Source organism: Alexandromys fortis, unplaced genomic scaffold (genome assembly GCF_014885135.2).
Source record: "Alexandromys fortis isolate MF-2015 unplaced genomic scaffold, M_Fortis_MF-2015_v1.1 scaffold_22, whole genome shotgun sequence".
Classification (NCBI taxonomy): Eukaryota; Metazoa; Chordata; class Mammalia; order Rodentia; family Cricetidae; genus Alexandromys; species Alexandromys fortis.
In genome coordinates, this window is record NW_026067900.1 from 14,981,463 (window position 1) to 15,003,691 (window position 22,229).

General features: G+C 36.1%; 1 protein-coding gene across 1 annotated transcript in view; it reads left to right on the forward strand.

The window, feature by feature from the left end:
* The window catches only part of Mei4 (meiotic double-stranded break formation protein 4), a 152,678-nt gene that overhangs the window by 90,797 nt on the left and 39,652 nt on the right, over nt 1-22,229 (forward strand). The window contains exon 4 of the mRNA XM_050127140.1: nt 1,548-1,679. Coding sequence (XP_049983097.1) covers nt 1,548-1,679 — 132 coding nt within the window. The remainder of the gene's footprint in view (nt 1-1,547; nt 1,680-22,229) is intronic.

A 22,229-nucleotide genomic window follows, 5' to 3' on the forward strand; every position in this document is an offset into this window, starting at 1 on the left:
AAAATATATAGAGAACTCAAGAAACTAGACTTTAAAATGCTAATTAACCCAATTAAAAAATGGGGCACTGAAATGAACAGAGAATTCTCAAAAGAAGAAGTTCAAATGGCCAAAAGACACCTAAGGTCATGCTCAACCTCATTAGCAATCAGGGAAATGCAAATCAAAACAACTTTGAGATACCATCTTACACCTGTCAGAATGGCTAAAATCAAAAGCACCAATGATAGCCTTTGCTGGAGAGGCTGTGGAGGAAGGGGTACCCTCATCCATTGCTGGTGGGAATGCAATCCTGGCATCACCACTTTAAGACTACTCCAAAGTCTCCTTTGTTTTCTGTGATCTATTTTCCATTTGAACTTGCTAACTAAAGAATTAAAATGTGGAGAAAAGTGCACACACAATTAAAGAATCGGTTAAAACAAAATAACCATCTGAAATCTCTTAGAGGTCACAAAAGCTGGTTTCTCTTTAACTGCAAAGATGAGAATGTTATAAACATTTTAAGCTTACAAGTAGTACTATGTTTTTATAAGCAATCTGAATCTAAACCAATTATACTGTTAATAAACAATGATAAGAAAATAACTATGTATCTCTATGATAGTATGTTTCCATAATTAGGTTAGCTTTGGCTGCTATGAAATATAAATTATATGTTCCAGAATTATAATGCATATTTTCAGTAGCTCTGTAATCTGATCCTTATTACTGTCATTGTGTGCTTCCTAAAATAATATTAAAGTATCACCCTGAAATGTATCTGTAGATACTTTAATAGTACATGTTCTTTTTCTTAGTAGTGATGGTTGGCAGGATGGTTGAGTGGATAAGAGCTTGCTAGTGAGCCAAATACCCTAAGTTTGATCGCTGGGACTCACACATGCAGAGAGAATCAACTCTCACAAGTTTTCCATTGACCTGTGCTTGTGCATTTGACCCCTTTACACACACTTGCACATAGATATACGAACATGTACATGCACAATAAATAGATAGACGGACAGGCAGGTGAATGGACAAAGACAGGACAAATAAATAAATGAAGTAATTAAAAGATTAACAAAGAGGAACTTAGACTGTCCAGTCTTTTTTTCCACATACCAATAAAGCCTGACGCCTGTCAAACAGGGAAGTACGACCACCACTCTGTCGTCTTCACTATGGGAGTGGGACACACAGAAGCACTCATCATCTTTTAAATTTATTTCTTTATATGTCTGTGTATCTGTCTTCTATCAAGTGGGGACTAAAAAAATAAATTTTCTTATTTTCCTTATTCACCTATTCTCAACTCAAATTTTCTGACAGTTCGACCCCTTTCATCTTAGCATTCTGTCATACCTTTAAAACCCTTGACTGCGCCTTAAAACTATAGTACCTATATCACAATATTTTTTTTCACAGTCTTTCTCAGTACTAACCCAGAAGTCAGTTAACATCTTGTACGTGGTACAACATTTACCTTAGAAACAAAAGTCGTAGAATATGTCTGTTAAATATGCCGATGCAATAGAACATAGAATCTCACTCATTTTCATTTGTAGTTCCAGGTGCAGCATCACGTCTCCCAGAGTCTAGTAACCCTAGGAAGGTGCAGCTTGCTGAGGAAGCCTATTATATTGCTACTGCTATCAGAAGTAAACAGCTTTGTGGATGACCTGGGAGCCATCAGTCAGGTACATGGAACTTGAAACTGTAACTCATTAACTTGTGCCCAACCCAACTATCAGCTTCTAGCCTTGCTCTTTCTCTTTTTTATTCTCTCCATATTGATGTATAGATTTGGTAATGTTTCACTTGTTGCATTATCTCTAATATGTGTGAATATTACTGATTAATTATAAAAGGGTACTTCAGCCAGTAGGGGTTTTATGTTTTGTTTGTTTGTTTCCTTTTTACTGTACCAAACAAGGTTGTGTTGGTCTTAGGAAAGGAATGTTTAGATGAATAGGTTTAATATCCCCAACGGGGATATAAAGTGAAATAGTGAAGAGAGGAAAAAGGTGGACCTGACAGGATCTGAAATAGAGAATGGTTCTTCTAACCAACTAATTAAACAGAAGTCTCTGAAGTGGGATAGTGGGTATCAATATTACAAACGCGTTCCTGGTAATTCCACTCTGCAGCTAGACTTCAGACCAGGGCTCCCAGCCCTTTTATCTGTACAGAGATTTATGTTACCTCCACAAACATGTAGAAGGAATATAAGCCATTCCCAGATTCTGATGTTGATAATTGATATTACATCTGTTTGTGTTGTGTTTACTTTATTATTCTCAGCATCTATACTGTAGAATTCAGAAACACAATTAAAAGGAAATCAGAGATAAGTTGACATATATATGTAAAATTAAAATTAATCTAAGTATTCAAATATGTCCTAGAGTTTTAAAGTGTATTTTAGCTAAATATTTACCTCTGACTTCTCAACATTTAATGGAATGATCTTAAAACTATTATTCTAATCTTGTTCAGTGGATAATACAATATATCTTCTAGTCAGCAATTGTTTTGGGGATTCTGAAACATAAATTTACAAAGTCGCTGTCACAGATCTAAAGGAGAAATAAGTCAAGCTGACTACTGTGAAAAGAACAAAATGTTGAAATAAATGCCTGGCGCAGTTTGTAGAAGTTCCAAGGTCAAAGAACTGGTCATAGTAGTTCACAAGCCCCAGAGTGTTTCCTGTCAAAGGAACAACTTAAAGAAGTAGAGATTTGAGTGGAATCAGCAGAGACTAACAGAATGTAATGTTGTATAATAAGAGGTTTCCCAGGGGTTCTGAGAAAACAAGATGGGTTTGGCATCTCACAGGCAACACTGTAGGAAATAAGGTTAATTGAAGTGAATTATTTATTTGGAGCATAAGAATAAGTTGAGAGGTCAATATTTCATCCTTGTAGTTAATTTAATTTTGAAGTAGCATCACGAAATACATATACTTCTTATCCAGTTCATAGATACAGAACCAAGCCTTAGGTCAATAAGACACTTGATTACGACTGCAGAAGGACATCTGCCATAGCCATAATGTACACTTAGGTGTTCTGTTATGCTGCTTTAACATCATAAAAAGGGGGACTGGAGATACGAGTAATGGTTAAGACCACTTACTGTTTTTGCAGAGGACCCAGGCTCAGGCTCAAGCACCCATACCTGGCATCTTACAGGTGCCTGTCACTCCAGTTCCAGGGAACTCAGTGGTCTCTTCTGGCCTCCAGGGGTATCGGCTTGCACTTGGTACACATAAACATATGCAGTTTAAAATATATATGAAGGGGGAAAGGAGGGAAGACTTAAGGGAAGAAAGTGAATTTAAATAATAAAAGAAAGAAGATAAAACAAAATAAGGCAGCAAACAATAGCTAATTGTTTACAGGCATTTGTGTTAAATGCTTCACTTGATCTCTCCTAATCAATCCTTTTGGCAACCCTTCCAAATATAAGTATTGATCAAAGACAAAGAAACTATATGTCAGCATTTCTAATGGCAAGTAGCAGAATACAGTACAGCCAATTTAAACAAATGAATTAATGAGCAGCCGTGAAACTTGGGAGTGGGCTGAAGTAAGACACCCTGGGCTGTACTTTCATGAATTAAACCATTACCACATTACAGAATTAGACTAACAAGGGCATGAATGACTGCATTTGCTATCAAGACCAGGAAGTATGCTGTGTGCTGAATCAATCAGTGCTGGATTCTTTGGGGTTTGGAATATTACATCTCAGCACAGTGTACAGAAGCAGCCTGGATGAGCCCCGTGTAAGAACTGACTCACTATACCACTTATTTTCAAGTGAACAGTTTCTTTTAAAACAACCAATAGCATAAAGAGGGAAAGATAAAAGATATAATTATACCTCAATATACTTTAAACTGTGAAAAGGAGATAAAGCAATGAGTGATAACCTTAGATCATGGTGTCCATCACGTCTACTGCTCAGAGGGTCAGTGCCACACTCTTAGAGAATGAGCACTAATAGTACACAGTTGAAGAGCTTGCATATGGGAAGCCAGATGGAATGCAAAGGTACAAAATTGAAGATCTCGGATACAGGAAGCCACTTACTCCCAGCTCTTAATACATTGTGCATGCCAGCAGATTCTAAAGAAAAGTTAATGTGGAGAGATTAAATTTAACAACAACAACAAAAACTTGCCCAATTAAGAGATGTGGAAATGTCACTGAAATAGGCTAGTATGGATAAATGCTTGTGTGTGAACAAAGAGATTGTGTTTGGATGTGCTGAACTCGAGGAAGCACTGAAGCAGCATGGATGTAGGCTGATAGAAATAGGAGACAATCTTCGAAAAGGTCTTAGGTGACTGCGCTGGAAAAACCAAGTCAGTGACATGTCAGTTTATCTCTTCTCTCTAGATGTGTAAAGGAGAAAACAAGGTTGTACAACTTTTAACCTTTGGAGAAAAATAGAAATAAAACGCAAAGTGGTGCTGGAAAGATGGCTCCGCGGCTGAAAGCACCATATGTCCTCCCAGGGTTCCTTGGTTTAATCCCTAGTACCCATAAGGCAGCTCACAATAGGCAGCAAATTGATTGGACATCCTCTTCTGCTCTAGTAGGGCACTGTGCACACGTGGTACAGAAACATGCATTCAAAATGTCCATACACATAAAATAAAATAAAAAAGTAATGGACAATAATGACATTGTTAATATTAGAAATATTTTATGATAATTTAAAGATATCTATTACAAATCTGGTAAATATCTTAAATAATATAAGACTAGTAATAAGAAAATACAAGTTTTCAAAAATAATATTGAAAACACTATATCTATGAATACAATGGTAAAAATCTAGCTAAATATGAAAATGAAAGGAATCCTTTACAAGTAAGCTCCATAATTTAAAATAAGCACACATTCTTTAGCTTTCTGCTTCCAAAGTGAACTGAAGAAGAAATAGAATGTAAAGTTATCTTCTATTAATTCATATGCACACATGCATGCATATATGTTGTAAACATAACCTGTTTTTTATGTTGATTCTATGGTTATAGTTAACCTTGAAAATATATTATTTTGTATAGTTTCCATTTAGCAAGTTAGACTGCTGTACATTTGGAATAATACAGCTACACTATCATCATTTATAGTCAACATGACCATGAAGATAAAAAAAATCAAAAATCATTTTCTATGGCTAATAGTCTGTTAATACTTCCTTATACATATAGCCAATTGATTTTAAGACAATTCCATTGGGAAAGACTGGGGCAATGCTCAGTATGATAATGGAGAAAATATTTGAACAGACCCTTAAAAAGTTGCTATATTAATGTTCAGAAAGAGCATGAATATTTCACAACAGGAAGATGCACTGGATAGAATTGCTAAATATAAAAAGACTAACAGTTCTATATATTGAAAGGTGGGTATCAACCTGAATTTATAAATTGTTATTGGAAATGTAACAAAGACACAGTTTCTCAGAAAGTTAAGCATTCTCTTAAAACACCATTTGCCCTCACAATTCAATAACTGTGTTTACATTTAAAATTTTTATACATGAATGTTAATTGTATCTTTGTAATAGATTGGGTGCTAAATGTCCCCAGGAGGTTCCGGTATTTGAAGTTTAGTTTAGGCGGTGCTGTTTGGGTAGGTTTAGGTCATGTGCTTTTGCTGGAGGACGTGTGTCACTGGGGATAGTCTTGGAGAGCTTAAAGCCTCACACTGGTAATTTATCCTCTCATTTGAAAATGTGAGCTCTCAGCTACACGATCTTGCCTGTTGGTTGCCATGTCTGTTGGCTCTGATGAACTGTTATCCCTTTGTTCATAAATTTTGGAAGAATGATGTTGAGTTAAAAGAGAAAATGAAATATTCAAGGAAGAGAAATACTTAAATATATTTTCTGCCAACTTATAGATAGATACAAAACCATGTCGACATCTAACAGTCTTCCAGTGTACACATGATTAAAAACTATCTTCAAAATTTTATAGAATCTGAAGGAATACATGAGAAATATTACCATGTTTAAATTTGCATGTTTTATGAGTGAACACCCATGGTTTTTGTCTTATAAATACTTTATACTGAAGAGAAAAATTCTTCTTTCATATCAGAAGTATATTGGTAGAAGATGAGTTTTTTCAGAAATGTTTTTCTCCTTAGATGCAGTTCACACTGCCGTCTACTCAGCATGTTTTCGGGAACAGCAGCCAAACTATTAAATAAAAAATACATTTGGAACACTGATAAGGATGGGTGAGATCTGAATTCTGAGTAGCATATTTATACTCATATCAAATAGTTCAGAGACCTAGTGTTTCCAAAGTACATAAAACCTCTACATAATGACAGATTAAATATTTAGAATAAAAGCATAGTAGGAAACAAACTCAAAGGCTATGTTGCTTTTCCCTTGTAGATATCTATTTTCTGGTTAGTATAAATAAAAACAAAGCAATTAATTAATAAAAATAATCATGTAATATTCTTAATATGGCATGTTTGTACATACATATACCTAAAACATAGGTAACGAATTGTCTACATTAGGGTAAGCTACACCAGGAAAATAGGTATTTTTAATATGAAACACTGAAGAAAAATAATCATAACTGTAAATCTGAGCAAGAAACAGCTGGCTTGTCATATGAAAGAGAAACTGTGTTCTTCCAAAATACTTAATCTTTTAATGATATTGCAGATCTCAGAGCTTTTGTTCAGTCATTCATCAGTCAATCCATAATATAGAATAGAATTCATAGCAATGTGCTCAAGGAGACAAAATAAAGAATGGGTCTTTTAAAACTAGAATAATTTCACCTTCAAATATGGATAGTTTAATCACTTGAATATATCTTACTTTTGTCTAATTGGTTTTGTTTAGAATTTAAGTGGGATGTTGATTGAATTAAAAGAGCAGAGATGCTTGTCTCATTACAAATCTTAGAGGAAATGCTCCAGCCTCTTCATTTAAAATGATGTTGGATATGATTTGTTTCATATAGCTTTTATTATGTTGAGATATATCCTATCTATTTTTAATCTTTTCAAGACTTTTGTCATAAAGTCATGTTTCCCCTTGTCAAATTATTTTTCTGCACCTATCAAGATGCCCATGTAGTTTCAGTTCTTAAGTATACCATTGTAATGTACTTCAATTATTGTTAATATTGAATCAACTATGTATTCCTCACAAGGAAACTAAATTGTTCTTAGTGTGTTATTGTCTTATTTAAAATTCATTTTTTCTTTAGTTAAAAATAATTACATATTTTCACTTTCCAACCCATCCTATGCCTTCTTATTCCCTCTCAAATTCATGAACTCTTTTTATTATATTATTAATGTACTCATGAATTTGGTGTGCAAGTATTTTGTTTAAAGCTTTGCATCTATTTTTATCTGTTAATTTGGTTTTTAGTTTTATGTTCATATTTCTTAAATCTTTACCCTATGTGTGTGTGTGTGTGTGTGTTGGTGTGTGTGAGAGAGAGAGAGTGTGTGTGTATTATGTATGTAAATTTTCACGTGTATATGTATGCAGGACATGTGACCTACTGTGCATGTGTGGCAGTCAAAGCACTGAAGGCCTCCATGTGAGTCTGAGGGGAAAGAACTCATATCCTTGGGGTCAGCTTCAGGCAATGGTGCTGGAGAGGCTCATTCACATTTGACACTCCTGGCCATACTTCTGCTCAAGCTTTAATCCTTTCCCTGGTTTGGTCGGTTCTCCATGTTTGTTTGTCTATAGCCAGGGTCCCCTCTGCTGGAACCTGCTGGTTGGTGTTTTAAATCTGGAAGTATTTCTATGGTGACAAGAATTAACAATGAGTATTGACAGTATTGACCATAGCTAGAGCTATGGTAGTAAATAGAGCATCTTAGCTTGGCTTGAGCTTCTGGTAACAAGGTCCATTGGTAGGAATTCAGTAATGTGTAAGTTAAAGGATGCTTGACAAGTCAACGAGTTTGGTACACTTGAACAACATACCAGTCCTTCTCCTGATTGTATTCGTCCTGTCATTCAAGAAAGCACCTTCTAATCCAGAGTTCAGTGTACAGTCCTGCAATTCTTCCATTGGCTAGAATAACAGCACCATCAGTACTTTTTGTCATCTTAAATGTTTTAGGTCCACAAAAAGGCCTTTGACCTTAGGAGGTTTTATATATTGAGATTAATATTAAGTAAGATTTGTTAGACTTTTTTTTTCAGATGTGGATGTTTTACCAGCCACCCCTAAGACCAAGAAATCATAGACTCGCAATAGACTCCCAAAATAATGGAAGGGTTATAAGTCTATTTAAGACTTTTTAACAACACAAAATTTAAAGAGGGAGCTATAGAAATTTTAATTATTCAAACGAATATATTGGTACATTTTATAAACATAGTCCAAAGAAAAATGCTTTAGATGCATATAAATACACATATATGTATGTGTTTGTGTGTTGCAGATTATATTACATACATTTTATATATGTAATAAGATATACAGTAGGAATAAAGTGTTGTAGGGTTGTTCTTTTCCTTGATCAGAGCAGAGATGCACTGACCCACAATCAAGAATGATCAACAAGGACAGAAAAACTATTGTAAGCCAACATGCTTTATTCAGTAGTAGAATTATCATCCCAGTATCAGGCCTCAAAGATAAATTATCAAGTAGTAGCATTTTAACATTTCTTTGGAGTTAATTTTTTTCGTGAAAATGGACCAATTTGGACCTGTATGTATGTAAATTGGGATTTGAGCTAGGATGAATCTGGTTTAATAGGTATATAATGCAGTGCTGTGAGTGGCCCTTGGGTCAGTTAAAAGTGTCCACACTCAAGAAAGTTTGCTAAAACCTTCCAAGAAAAAGGAAGACTCAAGAGGTGAAAAAGAAGGGCTTGTAGTTAGCCGGAATCTTGACAAGTTGGGACTTTGGGATTTTCATTCCTTAGCTCACAAATTAGTAAAGTTTCTTTTTAAACCTCAGTGATGGGGGTCTTGGCTACTGATTCTGTGAGAAACACTGATGTCCTTGAGCTGTGGCCTGACCAACTGCCTATAGGAAGGGTTTCTTTCTTTTCGATTCCCAGCACATGATTGTGTTTACCAAGAAGATGTATTCTTAAAAGTGTAAGCACCTGGCAAACCATGCAAAAGTATACAACATATACAACAAAATTTGGCAAAACTACAGTAGAATTGGATGAGTCTCTAGTTCTTAAATATTTTGGTATTCATTTTTAGTTATTGATAATACAGTAGATGGAAAAATCAATAAATACTTTGGAGGAGCTGAACAGAGTTTTTAACCAGCTTGACCTCAGTGTTATTTCTGGAGTAGTTCATCAATCAGTGGAATGAGTAGTTATTTTTAAGAGCAAAAGAACAGGCACTGAGGTAGATTTTTTTTCTGGACGACAAACAGATCTTAGTAAGTTTTAAAGAGTTGAGATTATGTATTTTTTTATTTTCTAATTGAACAAGTAGTTAGTAACAGAGGGGTATATTAGACACGCACCCCTAACTCTTTGGATATTGAGAGAGAGAGAGAGAGAGGAGAGAGAGAGAGAGAGAGAGAGAGAGAGAGAGAGAATTTATATACCACCCAGGAAGGCATAAAAGTGAGCTAAATGAAAGTATAACATACCACAATTAGCAAGGTATATGAAATAGTATGGGAGGTTAGAACATCAGGGGCTTATGATAGTACGGGACAGCCTATCCATAGTGTGGAAAATAAGAGAGCAATTTAGTTCAAATATACAAAAGAGATGAACTACTTAATATCTCTGATATTAAAAGGAGTGAAAAATGCTGGGTGCTGATGGCACAGGCTTTAATCCCAGTACTTGGCAGGTAGAGGCTGCTAGATCTCTGTGAGTATGAGGCTAGCCTAGTCTCTAGAGCTAGAGATAGTTTGAGGACAGCGAGCTCTACACAGAGAAACCTGCCTCAAAAAAAAAAAAGTGAATACATGAATATAGTAGAAAGAAGTAGTTAGTAGTTAGTATAGTTAGTAACCTAAAGCTGCTTGCTGAGGGAAAAATAGAATTAAAATTACCAGTGTCGATTTTGAATGCCACTAGTGGCTATGTGAACTAATTCTTACATACAGTCTACCAGAAAGAGACAGATAGCTAATTAATTTACCATATCTATTAAACAATTGAATTTTAAAACCTTCCGCCACCACCAAGAACAATTGCTAATCCACGATGACTTCAGAGAACATGCTGCTAAACATTTAAAAACACTTTACTTCTTCTGTAGTCTTTTCCAAGAAACAGAGATGTTTAGAAACACAGTTTAAGAGCTGTTGGTATCAGAATGCTGTAGAGGACAGGACTCTGGTGGTTGGAATCAAAGGTATTCTCCAGACTCCTGGTCCTGGAAATCCATGGAAAGGTTCAGTTTAGGAAAACATCTGTGGCACACTATAGAACCCAGCAAATCTGACTTATGCAGAAGCTCTCCGATAGATAAGTATAGGCAATGAGATTCCCACAAACTTAAAACAAACCTTCAGAAGGATGGCTTAATGAACATTTATGATCACTTAGTTTAGATGTTGAAATAAGAGTGACGGCGGGGCTGCGTCCCCAGCACCCCAGCCGCCTGCTAGCTCATGCCCGAAATAACAACACACAAACTGTGTTCATTTAAGAACTGCTTGGCCCATGAACTCTAGCCCTTACAGGCTAATCTCGCACCTGCACTAGCCCATTTCTAATGATGTATGTAAGCACCCCAAGGTGCGCTTACCGGGAAGATTCTAGCCTCCATCCATCCTGGGTTGGAGTTGTCTGGGAGAGCGGAGCATGGCTTCCCCTGTCTGGTCCCTCTGGAAGCAGAGCAGAGTCTGACCTCACTTCCTCTTCCGCCCAGCATCCTATTCTGTTTATTCCACCCACCTATGTTCTAAGCTATGAGGCCAAGCAGTTGGTTTATTACTTAACCAATGAAATCAACAGATTGATATATGATACTCCCACATCATTTAGAGAGTGTCTTAAGGGTTACTTCATTAACCTTGACATTCTCACAATCTCTGAATATCAGTAAAGATGTTTGATTTGCAAATTGAAACCTTATGTTAAAGGATGATGAGGTTACAACCAAACAAATTGGAAAGGATTTTAGTTCACATTCTAGACCATGTGATGAATTAATCAAAGTATAATTATCTTTAACTAACTATAAATGAGTAAATGCCATAAGCTTTGTGACATTTGAGAAAAATAAAAGCAAAGATTATATTCATGATATTGTAAAGTCGAAAAGGTATCCGATATCTTTCCAGTCCTCCCCTACCTGTGGAGTAGAGATGGTATTAGAAAGTGGGACTAATGATCCTCAAGGAATAGAACAACCTGTTTAGATTTTAATGCATACATGAACTACATTCCCAAGCTGATTATTGCTAGATTATCAAAAATGTATTTTTTTCTAATCACAGGAAGCCAAGTAAAGCTAACAAGAAGTCAATCACTTGCTCTTTGAATCTTTAGATTTCTTTGTGTATCGACAGTTCTGTCTGATGGCTCAGCTTGTATAGACACATCAACACATATACACACACATGCACACACACGCACACATATGCACACACACACAAAGAAAAAAGATAAAACAAAAGACAAAAAAGCTTACTTTTGCAGTCAACAGTCTACCTTGTGTTGAGGAGTGAAGATGACTTTGAGGAGATAGTCAAGGGAGAGAGAGTTCCCTTCTTGGATGCTCTCTCACACAGACTTGTCATTAGTCATTTGGTCTTTCTTACTATTGTAAACCCTCCAATGTAATCTTGTTTGCCAGGTGGTTCGTTTTTAAACAATATCAGGACTGTGTCTTCATGTGTCTGAAAAGAAGAAATAGGTGCCTAATAACTTGAGGCATTCTATTTGGGAAGTTAATTTGTTCACTCAGTTTTTCATACTGCTAGGGATCTGATCTGTCTCTTAGTTTGAGATGCTTAGTTATTTGCTGTATCTCAGAAGTATACAGAATGCTGTGTGCAGTGATTAGCTGCTGTCACTTCTTTTCCTAGATTGTGATGCTTCTCATTATATATTTAGTTTCAGCATAGACACAGTTTAATCATTGATACCTCTTTCACTTCTTACACTGCTTTGGCACAAATTTAGTGTTGTTGCCTTTATTATATGTTAATAGCTAAATCTTGTGTATATATGGACTTTTCATTTTACCTTGCCAGTTCCCAAATAATGAACATAGAGACAATATTAATTACAAACACTCGACAATAGCTCAGGCTGGTTACTAGCTAACTCTTAAATACGACCCTCTGTCACCTGGTTTCTTCTTTTAGCAGGGCAAGTTTATCTCCTGTTTCCTCTGCATCTTGCTTGCTACTCCTCAGACTCCACCATTCTTCTTCCCAGCATTCTCTGTTTGGTTCTATCCCTAACCTTATCTTATCAAGCTATTGGTCAGTCAACCACTTTATTAAACCAATCACAGTGGCATATATTCACACAGTGTAAAGGAATATGCTGTGGGGCAATAGTCTTGTACCTTGTAAAGATTTTTTTAGTTTTATTGGTTTAATAAAATGCTGATTGGCCAGTAGCCAGACAGGAATTATAGGCAGGTGACCAGAACAGGAGAGTTCTGGTAAGAGGAAAGGCTGTCTGCAGTTGTCATTCAGACCAAGAGGAAGCAAGATGAGATATGTCTCACTGATAAAAGGTACCAAGCCATGTAGCTAACACAGACAAGAGTTATGTGTTAATGTAAGTTATATGAGTTAAAAAAAGAAGCCAGAGATAGTAGGCCAACCAGTTTATAATTAATGTAGACCCCTGTGTGTTTCGTTGGGACTGAATGGCTATGGGAATGGGTGGGACAGAAACTACAGGAATATTCCATAATTGTGCCTGAATCTTAGTGGAAAATCTTTTTGATTTTATATTAAATGAACTTGAGATTAATATCTTAAAGTCCAGGAGTAGAATTATATAGTTTTTGTGTTTAAAGTTATTGTTTTTATTTTACATCTAAACAAGTTCCTTTAAAAATAGAAATGAAATAAGTTATATGCATATATGAAATTCTTAGTACAATTTTGAAATAAAATTACAGAAATATACATTCTTAGTTCTTGATAGAATGCAGATTACTTTGCAAGATGGCTCAGAGAGGAACTTGTCATCAAGCTTGGTGAACTGAGTTTATGTCCCAACCCCCTCATGGTAGAAAGAGAAAACAAACCCTTACAAGTTGTCCTCTGACCTCTCTCAGTACAAGTATCATGATATACTTGTGTCCTTCAACACCTATAATATAAATAAAAATAAATAAAAACAGATTTTACTTTGTTAAATATAAAAAATATTTTCAAATCATTAATAGTAACTTTTTAAAATGATCAAGTCTGTATAGCAATAATAAGCAAATTACTGTATCTGGGTATGACCATCTGTTTCCTTACCAAAAAACTGAAGAAAAAAAAATGGATGCTCAATCATGCCACATGCTCTAAACTGTGTCCATAGCAGCATTGTTTGCCATATAACAACCTAAAAGGCCCTCGACTGAAGAAAGGATAAGGAAAATGTGGTACATTTACACAATGGAGTACTACACAGCAGAAAAAAAATAACACCACCTTTAATTTTGCAGAAAAAATGGATGAAACTAGAAAACATTATTTTGAGTGAAGTAACCCAGACACAGAAAGACAATTATCACATGTACTCACTTATAAGTGGTTTTTAAACATAAAACAAGGAAAAGCAGCCTACAAATCACTATCCCAGAGAACTTAGACAACAGTGAGGACACTAATAGAGACATACATAGATCTAATATACATGGGAAGTAGAAAAAGACAAGATCTCCTGAGTAAATTGGGAGCATGGGGACCTTCGGGGAGGGTTTAAGGGAATGGGAGAGGAAGTTGGGGGAGCAGATAAAACTGTATAGCTCATTATCCCAACCATTCCATTCCCCCAAGCTCTGGTTGTGGGAGCCTATCCTGTTTGGATGCTCACCTTCCTAGACCTGGAGGGAGGGGGGAGGACCTTGGACTGCCCACAGGGCAGGGAACCCTGACTGCTCTTAGGACTGGAAAGTAAGGGGGAGGGGAGTGGGGCATGGGGAGTGGGGGGAGGGGGAGGGAAAAGGGAGTTGGAGAGGAGGAGAAATTTTTAATAAAAAAGTATAGCTCAATAAAATCAATGAAAAAGAAAAATATTTTCAATTATTTTTAAATAAAAATATACTTTGATATGTTAACAGAAGAAAATATTTTAATTAAAGAAGAATTACATAATTTTCCCCTTCCTTATCCTCCCTCTGGCCTTTACCAAGTACATACTTCCAGCTCCTTCCTTGCCTCCAGTTCTAATATCTCCCACTCACCCCCACTACCTGATAGCTTATATATATATGGTGTGTGTACAAATATATAAATACATGCTGGATCTGATATTGTTTGTGTGTATGTGGTTTTAGAGTTTACAACTTTGTATTGAAATTTTTGTTGAATCTGATGAGTTCTTAATTCAGTATTTTTATTTCTTTTTACATTTGAGAATATAATATCTAAAAGTCTGTCTTTTGAAATGAAAAGGCTTTATGACTTATAACTCCAATTATTTATATTTATCATATTTCCTCATCAATTTGATTTATTTGTCCGTTCTAAAGTTATCTCTTCAATATTTGCTCTATTTCTTTAACACTTGTTCTGAAGGATTTTCTATTGATGTTGTACATTTTGATTTTCATTTTGGAATTTTGTATATATTTTACTCATTTCACCATGATCCCATTTTCATTAATTATGTGTGTGGTTTTTGCAAGTCAATGTCTGCTTAATTTTTACATTCAGTCACTTTTTCTGGTGGGTACACTTTTGTGTCACTGATCATGTAGCTTGAACTGTCTTCACTTTTATCCTCATGGCTATTTTTTTTTAATAAATCATTTTCAGGCTTGTATTTCCATCTAATATTTAAGGTACTATTCCTTTTCTTGGCTGGTTTATACTTATTTATTCATTTATATTTATGTAATTTTCTTTATTTCTTTTCAATTATACTCTAATGGGGCATGACTGTTGGAGCAAACTATGCTTTTCCCAGTGGATGGTCATGTGAATTCTTTCTGTCACTAGTAATTGTGCACTCAGGTCTTAGTTAAAATGCCTTTTCTATTCCTATTTTCAGTCCTTTTGGCTTAACACCCATGAGGAATCCTGTACCATAAACTACAGGGTTATGATGGATTCCTGAGTTTGGCAGTTTCCAGAGTTTTGCTGCATGTTGCAGCATATTGAGCTTCCATGCACCTAGGACCCCACCCTCACTATTTGCAGAATCCAGGAGAGTTTTTAGCTGTGAGTTGTATATCTCCATCAAACTTTAACAATCACTGGCTTAGAGCTCCTTTTTCCTTTTGCTTCTTTAGTGAGAAACCGGAGGACTGAGTGTTGCAGAAATCATTTTCAGGAAGAATGCTTGTCATCCAGAAGGGTGTGCTACTTTTGTTAGGAATTCAAAGAAATAAGGGAACATAAGTTTATTATTTATTTTGGTGAGTTAATGAAAAATGGAAAAATGTCCTCAAATAAAATAATGAGGAGAGCTTGCTGTGAGCGTTCTGAAGTGGAGCGTGAATCACTCTGTACAGAACACTTGGTGGGGGGAAGCCAGGTGCACAGACTCTGCCTGAATAATTCTATGCTTTGGACGATAATTAATTCAAGAGATACTCTGAGTAGCTACAGAAAATAATGCTAATTATTTCCTCTGTATTTGGCAACCCTAGCAATAAAATGCAAATTAAATATGATTAATCCTTTCTTTTTCCATAAGGATGAGAATGTATTGCTACAGCTTTAATAGCTGTTGTGTTGTGCTTTATCCGTAACTTAAAAGAAATCACCGGAGTCAGTGTAATGAAAGAAATTCTAATGCACCTCAGCCTACCTTTTCCTGTCTTTGTGTCTTGTTATTGCTAGCAAATAATCATGTTTGTTATGAATAATTTTCTGAATCAATTAAAACCAAATTGATGCTTTCTATGACATTCTCTAATAACAACCAAGAGCACCTGTCAAGTCTTTTTTAGTCCCACGTTGTAGGACACATATTAACACATTTTTATTGGACACAAATATAGTTATAATCCAAATTGTTTATGTTTATTTCTTTGAATATACTGAGGTTAGTCGTTCCATATCTCACCTATCAAAAATAGTGAGTTTATTAATATGGATGTTTCACCTTAAATCAAAAGTAGCAATTTATATGAGCAATTATCACTTAATGCTTCCCACCACTAGCATTCTAAGCTGTTATTCAAAATTAAAAAGGAAGCAAGAAAGGAACAGTGGAATTGCTGTCTCCACTTCACCTTATGCAGAGAAGCTTTGATAACTAAAGGACTGGTTTCCGGCAAAAGATGCATTTGAGGGCCTATCCTTTTTGTGGAATATAGGCTATATCCATGCCACATATTTGTTGCTTTAAAATGTATTTACTGAAGAAGCCAAAAGCAACCAAAAATCTGTTTAGAGATGGGCTTTCTGAGTGGTCCTAGGATGTGGCCTGTAAGGCCAATGAAGGAAAGGATGTGTAGAGTTCTTTTATCTGTATTTTAATAAATAAAGCTTGCCTAAAGATCAGAAGGCAAAGGTAAGCCACTAAAGGCCAGGGAGTAGTGACACGTACCTTTAATCCCAGGATTTTGGAGACAGGGGCAGATGGATCTCTGTGAGTTCAAGGCTACCCTGGCCTACACAAGATAGAGCCAGAAACAGATCCTGGTGATGATGGCTCACACCTTTAGTCCCAGTGTTTGGGAGTCACACACCTTTAATCCCAGCAATAGGGAGGTGGAGACAGGAGCGATATGGCTAGGCAGAGAGTAAACTATAAAGGGGAAGAGACAATAACTCACTGGAGTACGGAGTCTGAGGATTCACGGAGACAGGATCTTGCCCTTTCGGTCTGAAGATTTGGTAGAAGTAAAAGGTCTCTCTAGTGATTGGATGCTTTGCTTTTCTGATCTTCTACTTGAACCCCAATATCTGTGTCTGGGCTTTTATTGTTTGTGCAAGAAGGGAGAAAGAGGAAGAAGGCACGTTGCACTCTGAGAATAGCAAATCTGCTATGCACCTCTGCTTTCTCACAAGTTCTTCATCTAAGATCTTCATGTAAGTTCCTCTCTCAAGGAAACTAGGGTTGCCGGAGTGAGTGAAGAAGTTTGTTTTATGAGGCCAGGAAGGTAAGAGGTTATCTCTCTAATCGTGACTTGTAGTTGATTAGAACATGACTTCCCACTTTTTTAACCATGCTACTCTCGATCTGAACTGCATCTTCTTTTGAAACTTCTTTATTATGTCTTATTAATCTAATGATGCTTGTTGAGATATTGTGACCTAAGTATGTTTTAGGGTTCTCTGAGATATAATACATGGGAAACTTATTAATTTAATTATAAAGAGAAATAACTGAGCATCTAATCCAAAGTGCATCATCAATAATTATTTTAGGATAAACGACAAAATAATCAAGTTACTCTCCAAGGAGTGATAATGTTGATCCTAGAATCCATATGTTATCAAACAAAAATCTCTGTGATAAGAATGAGCGACACCCCTTTGATTGTTGCTTAGGGGTTTCTGAGAGACCCCGAAAACAATACAGGTTATTGCTATTACTCTCAGTTACTTAGTTAGTGGTAAGAACCTGTTCCTGACACTTTGATCTTAGAAGGCAACTTGTATGGCACCACTGGACAATATGAAGGCTTTAAAGAAGGGATGACATTTAGTCATCAGTACCAACTTGATTTCTCCATGCCATGTGGTCGTTGTGTATGGGATTCTCAGCAGTACAGTCTATCATCAAGTTCTAATGAGCAAACAAAGGCAATGGCAATAGCCTGTATCATTGTGGGGAGGGAGTCTCTGGGACACCTCTGTTCAACAACTTTGAGGAAAGGTATTCCATACCTGGAACTGGCCTTTTTATTTGGCAGTTTATGGTATCTGGGATATGATTGTCTTCTTGCTCCAACCCCCAGCTTTACGCTTCCGTTACTCTCTGCAGTTAAATTCCTCGTTATTCTCTTCCCTTTCCTTTACCCTGTGTTCTATTCTCCCTCCATTAAGATCCCTCTTTTCTCCTTTTCATACGAGAAAGGTGGGAGGGAGAAAAGTAAATTTTACGATGGCTGGTACTCTCCAGATGCATTAAAGAAAAGAAAGGATTTCATCCTCAGAGTGAAGGTGGTACACACAGAAAGTGTTCCAGACTAGCTCAGTGAATGATGACCAGGAATTTTGTTCTATGTGACAAGGGTGTCTGATTTTGATCTTTCACTGTGGAAAGATTTTACTCTATATTTTCACTAACATTCACCTTGGAGATTCTAGTTTTAAATATAATCTGTGCTTTATGGTTTCTGTGGGACAATAATATACAGGCCACATATTTCTGTATTGTATCATCAGCCAGCCTCCCAAGCCATACTAGCAACGGAGGTGCTAAAAGCGTCTTTAGACTGGCTATGGGGCTGTCTCCAGAGCTCAGGATATGCTTCTCCTTTCTTTGTAATTATGGAGATCGCCTGAGAAGAGGGGTCAGTTCCTAGCTAGTGGCAGAGCTGTGAACATGACTTCAGTCCTTCTACCCTGGAAACAGAACACTAATGAACTTCCCCCTCAGTTTACCTTGGTGGATAAATGAACGAGAACAATTTTCAGGATTGGAATGGACCCTGAGACTCCCTTCCGATATTGCTGTGTGAACTGTGTCTCAATTATTCTCGCACCTCCACGCTGGTCCAGAGAGTTAGTTTATGTTGGGGTTCAAGCCACGACAGGTTTCTTGTATTATACATTAGCTTCTTCTCAGTGTATTTTATTCAGAGTTCTTCGATGGAAAAGAATATGATTAAGAAAACATGAAAAGTTCAGAGAGATTTGTGGCAAGGTTTTCCACAGCCATGGTGATTACAAAGCTCCTGTGCACTGTAGGCTGGAGGAGCTGCTGAGTGGTGCTTGGAAGGCCAGTGTGGGCATTCCATGCTAATCTCGGTAGCAGTACAAGGGAACCCCCTCAACTCAGCTGGTGAATGTTTGTTCCTGAAAACATGGCATGTGTGGTGGACCTGATATTTCACACACTGTTATGTTAAAATTTGAGCAATCTGTCCAGGAGTACTCACTCCCTGTGGCACATTGGTTCTAAGTGCTTGGTTGTGCATACCTCTGATGTTGAAGTGGAACAGCAGCGGCAGGAGTTGATAACAACAGCAGTTTTACTTTACATTCATCTTAGACATGTAGAAAATGGTTAAACATGTATTAAACACTCTATTTCACTTCATCTGTAGAGGGATGTGTATTTACAAGCACCCAGAGAAGCTGATGACAGAGATTTGAAAGGGTAAAGCAGGGATGGGTTTGGCACACATGAACTTTGTCTTACCTACAGGGTATCCAGTTAGTCCTGTTATGACCTAGATACACACTCTAAATCAGGTTTAGCTCATTTACCAAGGGTTCTAGAAAAAATCATTTTAAAATGATTTGTGTATCAATCTTCTATTCGTTAAATATGCTGGGTTAGGGATTCAAACATGCAGTAAATTTTTATTTGGATTTCAGTCAAATTATCTGCTTTAACTTGGCTATCATAGTTTTTCTGGAGAAATAAAATAGCCTTTCAGAGCATCATAGTTTTGATCTACAACTTAAGTACTTCTCTGTTAAAAAAGCGTTATCAACTGCCCTCTCAGAAACTTGTAAAACTAAAGTAAAACCATCAGAAACAAAGAAATGAAAAAGGTTTTATTACTTTAAGAACAACTTTATTACTTAAAATGCCCATGCTGTGAGATAAAACTTTAAGATATAACTTCAGAAAAGCTAGCAAAGTGGTTTCACTGTTTCACAATAAGCTAATGTGATTATGTCCTGCTTAAAGACAAGACTAAATGTGTTCAGTGCTGTCCATCTCTGAACCAACAAGCATGCTGTAATTGCCTTATACATACAACATTTTACATTAGATGTTTAAAATTCTCAAATTGGAATAGTTCCTATTTCTTGTCGTCAGACAGTCTAAAAGTTCACTGCTGTTTACATTTGTAATTAGGATCTCCTCAGTATGTTTTGGAGTTGCTTCTAAATTATGCAGATTACTTCCAATTTTCATATATGTGTAGAATAGCACACATTATTCATAACAGATATGATTTATTATATGCATACATATTTGCTTCCAATACTATTAAATTACTATGGGATATAAATACATGCAAAGACTTGTCAAGACAGACGTGAGCTAATTTTAGAACAGTCCTGTTTAAACTATAAATAGTAAGAGAGTGACTTTTTTTCATTGTGCTGAAACCTATTGCTATGTCTCTATGTTTGTGTGCACCAAACTTTGTTATAGAAACCTGATCCCGCATTACATGCAATAAAATAAATGGCAGAGGCTCTGGGTGGTGACCCAATCGTGTAAGTAAATCCCTCTGAAATAGGGTTATTTGCTTTAGAAAGAAAGCCCAATTAATTAGTTTGTTCTTTCTACAACGGGAGAACACAGGCACAAAACATCTTCAAAAAAAGAATGGGCCTTCATAGACAAAGAATATAACAGCGCTTTCTTTGGTCTGAAACTACAAAAAATAAGTTTCTGCTCTTTCAGTGTAGTCAGTTTATGAAATTTTCCCGTAGAAGCCTGAACAGACTAAGAGTCTGTTCACCAGCTTTACAGTGTTTTCTAATGGTGAATTATTGACTTATAGAGATAATAAATTTCAAGCAAGGACTAGAAAGGTCCAAAAAGAGTTACCCTACCATAAAGTTTTATAGGAAGATACAGTGCTTGAAGTATTTCTATCCTGTTTTAGACCTCTGAATCCTTAATATTTTATGAGAAATAAATAATTTTTGTTTAGGTCTTGAGTATTCTGAAATCTCAAAAATTTGACTTATAACATCTTCATTTTATAATTCAATCCATATATATATATATATATAACATATATATATATATATATTACCTCCAATGTGTGACTCGTGAAAGACCTTAGAAATTAATCATCGTGCTACAGAGATGATTTCATGGAGAAAAGCTTGCTCAACAAGCATGGGGACCTGAATTCAAATCCCCAGCATCTGCACAAAAGCTTGGCATTGCTATCCTTTTCTGTAAGCCTAGCAGTGGGGGCTTATGGGAGGGAGACAAACAAAGTCTCACCAAAAAAAATGATGAGCTTCTGGTTCTGTGAGAGATCATGTCCTAAGGCAATAAAGAAAATACATGACAGTGCAGAACATCCTTTCTGGTCTCTGACTGAACACACAGACATGCACACTCACACTTTCACATACACCCAGACACACATTTGCACACATATACATATGCACATTGAAAAGAATATAGAAGCATGGAGCAAATCAGAAAGAAGTACAGACACGGCAAGAACATAAGCAAAAATTATTTTTAAAAAAGCATCGTACATTGTGTTCTTGGGATCAGCTAACCTTTAGTTTTAAAATTTACATTTCCAGATATTTCCAGAAATCTATATATATGGTATTTTAAAACCCATTGATTTCTCTTGTATTTTGAATGGATCTTTTTCCCATGCACTGATAATTGGAAAATATTGGGTAGCTGACACATAAATTTCTAGCAGCTAATACATTCCACTAGACAATAGTTAAAATTTTACATTTGGAAGTAGATGTACCAGAAAAACTCCTAAGTAGTAGGGAACTATCAATTGCACTTTAATGGATACATGCTTTTCTAACTTCTGAATTTGCCTGAAATTATGAATTTATCTTCAACAAGAAATATAATTGGTTTTCTTTGAAATGACATCATCATGTCTTTCATAGGTGTCTGTTGGCTCTTATTGTTAGTTCAGCTGCAAACTCAATCACTTGTCTATTTGTGACGAAAAGCATGACCTTTCAGCATGCATGAAAAGTATTTTTTGTGGGCTTTCTATATAGTCACCAAGAATGTTCAAATTTTGTACATTTTAAGGATTAATATTTAACCAAATTGCTACTTTTACTGATCATTCTTTTAGCTGGCACTTCTTTCTTCTTGATATGATATCTTATTAATTTTTTGAGATTTTGTATATGCATTCATTATATTTGGTCATATTCTCCTCCCTCTTGCCCCATAATTTGCCCAGATCCATCTCTCATCCCCCAGAACTTCTCAACCTAACAACCTCTTTTTATT